General features: G+C 49.7%; 1 protein-coding gene across 1 annotated transcript; it reads left to right on the forward strand.

Annotated features, from left to right (window-relative positions):
* Positions 1–259: 259 nt before the first annotated feature.
* Positions 260–2,338, forward strand: Epo (erythropoietin). Its single transcript, XM_074075301.1, has 5 exons — positions 260–272; positions 810–952; positions 1,198–1,284; positions 1,604–1,783; positions 1,938–2,338. Exons 1-5 carry the CDS (start codon positions 260–262, stop codon positions 2,091–2,093), a joined length of 579 nt encoding a protein of 192 aa, XP_073931402.1. The 3' UTR covers positions 2,094–2,338.
* The last annotated feature ends 8,095 nt before the right edge of the window (positions 2,339–10,433 follow it).

Raw genomic sequence — 10,433 nt, forward strand, 5'->3', positions numbered from 1 at the left:
CGGAGCCGCAGTGTCCCCGGGCCAACCCTGACCGGTCGCTGTGTCTCGCCGTGCTCCCGGACCCTGGCCAGAGCCTCCGCGCCCGCTCTCCTCCGACCCCAGGACTCCCTGGCCGCGACGTGCCCGCGCCCCCTGGACGGCGACCCCTCCGTCTGGGCCCGTGGGGTGGCCCTGCCCCACCGAGATTCCAAGGATGAGGGCTCCCGGCGTGGGCGCCGGCCGAGCCCCTGGTCGCTGAGGGGCCCCGCCAAGCGCGGAGATGGGGGTTCGCGGTGAGTTACTCCCGGGCTGGGGGAGCTGCCGCCGCCCGGGCCCCTGTTTGAAAAGGGATTTACCTCTGGGGCTATTGACTGGGAGGTGGTTGGGTTCAAGGACCTGCGACTGGCCAAGGATCCAGGAAGGGGGAGGGGGGTGGGGCAGCCTCCACGTGCCGGCAGGGTTTGGGGGGAGCCCCCCCAGTGAATGGCAAACAGTGGATCTGGAGCCAGGGACAACGTTTGGGGGTTCAGGGAGGAAGAGCGCTTGGTCTATGGGTCTACCTGGGTCCTGGAGCCACAGCCGGAATCTGTGAGAGGGGAAACCTCTTGTCGCACCGAGATTGAAGTTTGGCCCGAGAAGTGGATGCCGGTCGCTGGGGGGTGGGGTGTGCACGCGCAGCCGGATTGAATGAAGGCAAGAGAGGCAGCGCCTGAGCACAGGCAAGGTTGGGGACAACAGGGACTAGCCAGGGGGCAGAGGCCCGGGATGAGCAAACCCTGCCCCTCCAAACCCACCCTCCCTGTCTCACATTCAGCCTGGCTTTCTTCTAGAATGTCCTGCCCTGCAGCTCCTGCTGTCCTTGCTACTGCTTCCTCTGGGCCTCTCAGTCCTGGCCGCCCCTCCACGCCTCATCTGTGACAGCCGAGTCCTGGAGAGGTATATTCTGGAGGCCAAGGAAGCCGAGAATGTCACGGTGAGGCCCCCTGGCTGGTACATGCCATATAACCTATTCTTGGGGCTCCAGGGTTCTTCCTCAAAATGTGGGAACCTGATTCTTTCTGGCACTTGGGTCAGGGGGAAGGTGGGAAGTCAGATCTCTGTAAGAATGATAAAGCTGGTGACCCCCAAAACATACCTGGGGAAAAGCCAGATCGTCCTTGAGCGTAGGGTCTGGGGACCAGAGCCCGTGAGGATCCTGACCTGGGCTATGTGTTACAGATGGGCTCTGTAGAAGACTGCAGCTTGAGTGAGAATATCACTGTCCCCGACACCAAAGTCAACTTTTATGCCTGGAAGAGGATGGAGGTGAGTTCATTTTTTTTCCCCCCTTCCTCTTGGGGAGGGGTGTATGAGTCTCATTTTGGAATTCTGCTAAAGTGTGAGGGAGAAGGATAAAGACAGGGGAAGAGATGGAACCACAGAGGTGAGGGCTGTACCAAGTATGTTCGCACGCTTTGGTGGTATAGTGGTGAACATAGCTGCCTTCCAAGTATGTATTCCTTCGTTTATTCATTCAACAAATCTTATTGCACACCTTTTATTTGTGCAGACTGGTGCAGCTGCTGAGAACAAGGAGGGAGGGGATAACTCGGGCTACCTGACTTCAAGTCTCTACCTACTCTAGGTTGGGCAGCAGGCCTTAGAAGTCTGGCAAGGCCTGGCCCTGCTCTCAGAAGCCATCCTGCGGAGCCAGGCCCTGTTAACCAATTCTTCCCAGCCATCAGGGACCCTGCAGCTGCATGTGGACAAGGCTGTCAGTGGCCTGCGTAGCCTCACCTCCCTGCTCCGGGTGCTGGGAGCCCAGGTGAGGAGTGGCTGTGACACTTTTTTTTCTGTTAGACGGGGGGAGATGATTCTGCCAATGAACATTGTGTTCTCCTCATCCTCCCATTTTGTCCCCATCCCATTTCCATCCGGGGTCCCCAGGCACAGTGGTAACTTCCTGTTTCTCCTGGCAGAAGGACGCCATGTTGCCTCCAGAGGCAGCCTCGCCTGCTCCCCTTCGAACATTCACTGTTGACACTTTGTGCCAACTCTTTCGTATCTACTCCAATTTCCTCCGGGGAAAGCTGAAGCTGTACACAGGAGAGGCCTGCCGGAAAGGGGACAGGTGACCTGCTGCCACTACCTGGATACATCCACCAGCTCACTCACTAGTACTGCCTGTGCCACGCCTCCCCTCCACCACTCCCGACCCCCCTCTAGGGGCTGTCACTTCCACGCCAGCCTGTCCCAAGGACACTCCATTGCCAGCGGTGACAACTCAGAGGGAACTGTCCAGAGTTCGACTCTAAAATCTAAAGATGTCACAGGGCCAGTTGAGGCCCAGAGCAAGAGGAACTGAGAGACCAGCTCTAAACTCAGGGACAGAGCAATGCTGGGAGACACCTAAACTCACTTGGTGCCCTGCAGAACTGTGATGCCAGGACAAGCTTTGGAGGCCAAGACTTCTTTTTGTATTTACCAAGCAGGGACAGGATGCACTGGAGAATTTAGGTGGCAAGGCATGAATTCTCCAGGTCTCCTGTGACAGCAAGAGCCCCCGGGACAATGGGGGTGATGGGAGCCAAGAAGATGGGATGAGGACTGGGTTTTGGCTCTCATGGGAGGTCTAAGTTTTACGTATTTTAAAATCTCACTGGCAAGAGCTGAAACCACCAATACTGCTCTTGGCTTTTCTGTTTTCCTGGAGCCCCCTACTTTCCTGGCTCTGCGCCCATCCTGGTAGTAAAGTCTCAGATCTGGAGACCAGAGGTGGAGGGGGTTGGGCCCTACGTGCTGCCTTGCATTGCCTGTCTGACCTCTTGACCCTACTGGGCCTGAGGCCACAAACTCTGCCCACGCTGGTCAATAAGGAGGCCCCATTCAAGGCTGTCTGTCCCTCAGTGGGCTGCTGCCAACCCGCCAGGACAAACCGTAGTGAGCCGAGGCTGCCATTGAAGAAATAAGAGCCAGGAGCAAGAGTTGGTGGCCAAGGCTATTGGATCCTGGGCCTTTCTTACCTATTGTCTATGGTCTGTCCAGGACATGCGACATTCCTATCATCAGCCTCCTACCTCAGCACACAACCCCCTCAGAATCTAGCCACTCTCTTTCTTGCCTGGGGGCTGTCACCAGTAAGGTGTATGCAGTGTGCAGAAAAGCCAGTAGACAGAGGGGCAGGAGGAGCCATCTGCAGAAACAAGGGTGACTCCAGATGCCTCCCTGCATTTTTTTTTGCCAGTAATACTTCACCTGCAAAGAACCACCCCAGAGAGACCTATGCAGCCAGCAAAAGATGCCACAAAACTGTAACAAGCCCCCAATCCTGTGTATGGCTGTCATTCTTTGTGCTTTAAAACAAAACAGAGGAGCCAACCTGCAACCTGGCACATAGGCAAAAGGGAAAGTATGTTTTGCAATTTGAGGCAGGAAAAATTACGGGCAGGTTGGGGGGTTGGAGGGTATTTGCCAAGCGTGAGTGAGTGAGTGAGTGAGTGAGTGAGTGAGTGAGTGTGTGTTGGGGAGGGTGGGGCTTGTGTAGTTGAGGTGGGAGGAGTCAGCAAAGGGAAGGATGGACCTAAAAGAATTTTCCCTGTGGACAAGCTAGATCCTGGGCTACGGTGCCCTCTTCAGGCAGTGTCGGGAACTGTCAGCAGAAACCTAGGGCTCTCACCTTGCAAACGTACTTGTATTGTGCTTTCCACACGTGAATCAGTAAAGGAGAAATCTCCCTTATTCGCTGGCGAAATTGGAGCAATAGATTTGTTTTGTTTGTTTGAGACAGTATCTGTTTTTTGTAGTTCAGGTTGTCCTGGAACTCTCTGCGTAGCCCAGGTTGGCCTTGAATTCATGATTCTCCTGCCTCTACCTCCTAAGCTGTGATTACAGACATATGCCATCATGCCTGGCTTAAACTACTTTTTTGGGTTTTTCTGGTTGTACTGGGATTTGAACTCAGAGCCTCACACTTATAAGGCAAGTACTCTACTACTATTTATTTGAGCTACGCCCCCAGTACTAGACTTGTTCTTATGCCCAAGGAATCCAGCTAATAAATGACAGCTAGGACCTGATCATTTTAGGTTCATAACCCCAAAGTTTTGTCCACCTGACTTATTGCCTAAGGCACAGGCATCCCAGCATAGAGTAAGTGCCTCTTTTTTCTCCCCAGGATTCAGGGCCACTGATCTTATTCCTCAACTTATCTTGAGACTTCTTACTGCTTTCAATTAAAAAAAAAATAGTAGTTATTGCTGGGTGTGGTAATGCATGCTTGTAATGCCAGCACTCTGGGATGTCAAACAAACTGTCCCAAAACTGTGACTACTCCCGGGCCAGGTATGAATGGAGAATGTGTTAGGGATATTTAAATCATCATTCATTCCTTATTTATGAAATATCTGTTTGCCAAGCTTTTGCTAAAGCACTAGGAGACAAGATGACAGCCTGTGCCATACAAAGTCCATTGTTCTCAGATCTGACAGATGCCTAGGGCATAAAAGACAAAAGACAGATAGCTTGGTATGTGACTGAGTGCTGTGATGTGACCTACCAAGGGGCCTGGGAAGGGAGGAGCTGCAGCTGTGAGAGAAAACCTAGTGGGGCCCAAAGTCACTACTGACAGGCAGAGACACAGAACGGGGGTCTCCTAAGTACTGGCCAGGGGAGCTGAACGTTCTCTGTACTATGATGGTGATTACAGCGATTAATACCATGTTTTATCTCTGCTACCCTAGATGACCTGCTGTCTCTTCCTCCATAACTCCATGGTAGCTGGGCACTGGTGGCTCATGCCTGTAATCTTAGCTACTCAGGGGGCAGAGATCAGGAGGGTTGTGGTTCGAAGCCAGCCCAGGCAAATAGTTCCTAAGCCTCTCTCTCCAAAATACCCAACACCAGAAAGGACTGGTGGAGCGGCTCAAGAGGTAGAGCACCTGCCTGGCAAGCGTGAGGCCCAGAGGTCAAACCCCAGTACCATAAAATAAATAATAAATAAAAGTACAATAGGTATCATCCCATTCGTCACGTGGGAAAACCAAGGTTTCATTAGACCAGTGACGGCACCAGCTCTGCTGACTTACTGTCAGGGACAGGAGCCAGCACAGCACAGTTCCAAGTCTGCTGGTTATTTATTTGCTGATGTCTGTTTGTAGTGACCTTGGCGGTTTACAAGGTGTTTTCTAGGGCATGCTTGCATTTGCTTTCCTAACCTCGTGAGGAAGGCAGGGACACCAAGAGAGAGATTATGGGATCTGCTGAGGTCTTAAGGCAGAGAGAAGAAGGGTCAGGACCAGAGGCCAGGCTCCTTGCCTCCAGGGTCCACCTTCCGTCTTAAGCTCAGGATGGCCAGGCAGAGAAGGAAGGAGAGGGGGATGGAGTGAACAAATCAGTTGTGGTCAATAACTTGCCCATTTCCCACCACCAACTCCTCCTCACGCCATCCCCTGCCTCCGGCTCCCATTTGACCCTGTTGGGTCTGGAGACCTAAGGCAGATGAGTGAGTATCCCATCCTCCATGGAGGGCAATATCACTCCTGCATCTTGAGGAGATGGAGGCCGGCATTCCTGCATCCTAAAGAAGAGATACTGAGTCTGATAGATCTGCCACAGGGCTGATGAGCAAAGTGCTCTCAAGATTGCTTCCGCTACCCCAATAAAGGTGCAAACTACACCAGTTCACCTGAAAAAGCCTGTGAAATGCACGGCCAATGGGAACCCCTCCCCAACCCTGAGTTAAAACATCCATAAAAACCCCAGCCTTCACCTGAGCTGTGGCCTTTCCCTTCTCTCTAATAAATCCCACTTTTTATATACCGGCTTTGGTTCATCATTCAGTTGCCTTACAAGCCAGTTCTCTGGCCTGTGAAGGCAAGGACCCTTGACCCTGGCCTGCAACACCCCCAACGCCGGTACGTAACAATCCTGGATAGGCAGAAGTGCCCATCACCCTCCCACCAGAGTCTCCCAGCACGAGAAGCCAATTCAGCCCCCTTTTCCATCTGTGCTCCAGTTGTGAGCCTGGGTCCTCTCCAACCCAGGCTCCTGAACCTGGGTTGTCAGGATGACCAAATGTACCGCCTGGCCCTGGCTCCCAGGTGACCTTGGCTTTTACTGGAACTACTTAGTCTACTGCTCTCACCACAGAGGGCAATCATTGCTGGAGCTGAGTTACACAAATGAGGCCTTTCAAACACTGCCATCTAAGCCGAATATTAATGATATTACTTCAAGCTGCTCAAGGCTAAGTTCACTAAAATTCCATCATAAAACCGTGACATGAAGCCTGGTGCTGATGACTCATGTCAACAATCATAGCTACCTGGGAAGCTGAGATTGGGAGGATCACAATTCCAGGCCAGCCCAGGCAAAAAAAAAGGTTGAGAGATCCCATCTCAATCAATAGCTGGGTGTGTTAGTGCATACCTGCCATCCCAAACTATCTGTGAAGCTAAAATTGGAAGGCTCACTGTTTCAGGCTAGTTCCAGCAAAAAAGTTTGCAAGTCCTCCGTTTCAGCAGGGTGGGGTAGGGAGAAACTGGGTGAGGTGACAAGCGCCTGTCATCCCAGTGATGGTGGAAAGCTTAAAACAGGGGGATCACAATCCAAGCCAGCCTAGGCACAAAGTGAGACCTTAGCTCCAAAATGACCAGAGCAGGGGCTGGTGGAGTGGGTAAAGTGGTACAGCACCTGCCTAGCAAGCATGAGGTGCTGAGTTCAAACCCCAGTACCACACATGTAAAAAAAAATCATTACAAAATAAACAGAGCAAAAGGGCTAGAGGCCCTTTTTTCCCCCACCCTCAGGTGGTAGAAATACCTGTCTAGCAAATACAAAGCCCTGTCTAGCAAATACTAAAAACCAAACCAAAACAAAGTTTTGCAAAAAGTTAGTAAGATCCTGTGTCAATCAATAAGCTGAATGTGGTGGTATGTGCCTGTCATCCCAGCTACACAGAAAGAGTAGACAAGAGGATCTCAGACTAGGCCGGCTCAGATTAAAACATGAGACTCTATTAAAAAAAAGTAACTAAAGCAAAAAGGACTGGAAGCATGGCTCAACTGGTAGAGTATCCATAGACCCCGAGTTCAAACCCCAGTCACCACAAAAAAAAAAAAAAAAAAAAAGATGGAAACCAGAGCCGTTGGCTCACGGCTATAATCCTAGCTACTCAGGAGGCACCGATCAGGAGGATTGTGGTTCAAAGCCAGCCCCAGACAAACAGTTCTTGAAACTTTATCTCGAAAAAACATTTCAAGAAAAGGACTGGTGGAGTGGCTCAAGGTAAAGGCCCTGAGTTCAAGCCCCAGTACCACAAAAAAAAGAAAGAAAGAAAGAAAGAAGGTGGAAAGGATAGAGGAAGGAAGGAAGGGAGGGAGGGAGAGAAGAAGAGAAAAAAAATTATGTGACCTTCACACATACAGATATCTAATTTTTAAAAAGCTGGGCTATGCTCTTTAGCATCCCTGCCTCTATCTTACAGATGAAGAAAATAAAGACCAGAGAGCGTACCAAGGACACACAGAAGCCAGTACTTGGCTTCCATTCTCTGAGAACTCAGGTTTTGTTTTGTTTTGTTTTGTTTCCATGTCCCAGGGTCTCTCATACTGTGTTCCTGAAGGTGCTGAGCTGACTGAGTTTTCCCGCCTCTGAACCCCTGCCCAAATGCAGGACCCAGTAGGTCACCCATTCCCTATCCTGCCTTGAGCTCCCACCTCCATCTCCCGGCATTTTAGAAGCTGTGACCACCCAGCTCTGCGGGACTAGAGGAGGTCAGCAGAAGCAGCCACTAGAGGCCTTATTGCCTAACCAGGAGGGGCTGTGGATCAATGATCTGCTGCTGCTCTTCCCTGGGTTAACCATTTCCTGGCACTGTACCCTCTGTTGACTGTTCTACCCAAGTGCAATCTAAGCTGAGTTTGCAAACTTGGTAGGCAGGAAAGGTGGATAAGGGTTTGGGATCCCAGCTTGGATCCTAGGAAAACGAGGGCTCTCTCTGCTCAAGTTGGACTTTTGCATGGCCCTGCCAGTGCTCTATGATGTGGTCCTTCAGCCTCACTGAGAGCTGAAAGGGACTTCCTGACTTTCCTCCTAGACACATCTCTGTGCAAGATTATCCTGGCCCCTCCTTGATGGCCTATGCATCACCACCCATTATTCAGGCTATAGGCCAGGTATCCAGAGCATCGATTTGATGGTAGGGATGTAGGGAATTGCCAAAGTGAAAGGGATGAGACCAAAGGTTCTAGGAACAATGGGTGTGCTGGGACCCAGGAACTTTGGACTCAAGGCAGCTCAGAGCAGTGCCCACCCTCCACCAACCAGCCTAGATATAGCTTAAGTACAGTGTGGATTGTCTTGTTTTTGGTGCTCGGGATGGAACCCAGGGCACTGAGTTCTACCACTGAGCTACACTCTCAGCCCTCAGTGGTGCTTTCTTTTCTTTCTTTCTTTCTTTTTTTTTTTTGTATGGGGAGATAGATAAAAGGTATGTAGTTCAAGCTGGTCTTGAACTAGTGATTCTTCTGCCTCAGCCTCCCAAGTGCTGGGATTATAGGCATGTACTATTGTAGCTGACCCTCAATGGATTTTTCAAGGCAGCGAAAGTGTCCTTTTGGCTGAAATCCTTTTCTTTTCTTTTTTTTGGTGGGACTGGGGTTTGAACTCAGGGCTTCATGCTCGCAAAGCAGGCATTTGACTGCTTGAGTCACATTTGTGGTCAAATCTTGTATGGCTGAAATCTTGTATGGAAATACCATTTATGAAACTAATTAAAAAGCAGGGTTGCTTAGGCTTCAGTGGATGTAACCCTTAGCCCCACACTTGTTTGGGTGTCACCTCTGGATAAGTGTGGGACTCAGGAAGACACAGCATAAGACCCAAGGGTGTCCTACACTTGAGCCATACCGCTAGCCTACTCCCCCATTTTTTTCAGTGGTTCCTCAAAGCTAAGGCATTTGAGCCAAGTGTGGTGATATATGCCTGTAATTCCAGGTACTGGAGAGGTGGAGATAGGAGGATCAAGGTTTAACGTTGGCCTGGGCAAGAGTGAGAGACCCTGCAGGGGCCGGTGGCTCATGCCTATAATCCTAGCTACTTAGGAGGCAGAGATCAGGAGGATCGCAGTTTGAAGCTAGCCTGGGCAAATAGTTCTCAAGACCCTATCTTGAAAATACCCATTACAAAAAGGACTGGTGGAGTGGCTCAAGTGGTAGAGCAGCTGCCTAGCAAGTGTGAGACACTGATTTCAAACCCCAGTTCTACCAAAATAAAATAAAACAAACAAAACCAAAAGTCTCTAATAATGTTCCAAATCTATTACACAGAAGTAGGTGGAAGCCTTCTTTCTGTGGGGACTCCCACAGTGTACAGACATGGATATCTCATGGCAGTCCCCATCTGCCCCTTCCCAGAGGTAGCCACTATCAACAGCTGTGTGTGTGTCTTTCTACTGCCACTTCTACACTTCTGCCTACATATAGTCACGCAACATTAAACAACGGGGACAAAGTCTGAGACATGTGCCAGTAGGCAGTTTTATTGTGGGAACATCACAGAGTGTATTTGTATAATCCTGGATGAGGTAGGTCAATCACTAAATGTGGCCTCTTGATGCAACTAAGAGACACAGTAAGCATGAGATGGATGAGGCAGGTATTGGTGTCACATGGCATACTGTCTTAGAATAAACTTTATTTATATATATATATAAATAGGAGTACAACTGGGTGCAGTAATGCACGCCTGTAATCCCAGTACTTGGGAGGCTGGGGCAGGAGGATAGGGAGCTTGAGGCCAGCTTGGGCTTCATAGTGAGACCCCGTCTGAAAAAAAAGTATGTAGGAGTACACTGTAAAGTAATAATTAAAATATAACATAGTAAAAGTGTAAACCATACCGTAGGCATTTATTATCACTAGCAAGTATTATGTAGCATATATGGTTATATGTGTTATATTTTAATAGACAGTTATATTTTTATAGACATTCAGTAGAACAGTAGGTTTGTGTACACAAGCTTCATCACAAACACATGAGCAATGTCTTACACTAAGAAGTTAGGATTTTATGATGGCTATCATGTCACTAGTGCTAGGACTTTTTCAGCTCCATTAAAATCTTATGGTACCTGTGAGGTGTCTGTGACTCACACCTGTAATCCTATTATGTGGAAAGCTGAGATTGGGAGAGTTGTGGTTCAAGACCAGCCTGAGTAAATAATTCATGAGACCTCATCTCTCAAATAACCAGAACAAAATGGACTGGAGGAGTGGTAGAGCGCCTGCTTTGCAGGCATGAAACCGTGAGTTCAAACCCCAGTCCCTCCAAAAAAAAATCTCATAGGACCATCATCCCATGCGTGGTGCATCATTGACTGAAATGTCACTATGTGGGACACGGCTGTGTGTGTACATGGACACACATACACATACAAGTGCCTCCGACTCATTTGGGATTTTACAAGAATGAGATCA

The sequence above is a fragment of the Castor canadensis genome, chromosome 6 (assembly GCF_047511655.1).
Source record: "Castor canadensis chromosome 6, mCasCan1.hap1v2, whole genome shotgun sequence".
NCBI classification, from domain to species: domain Eukaryota; kingdom Metazoa; phylum Chordata; class Mammalia; order Rodentia; family Castoridae; genus Castor; species Castor canadensis.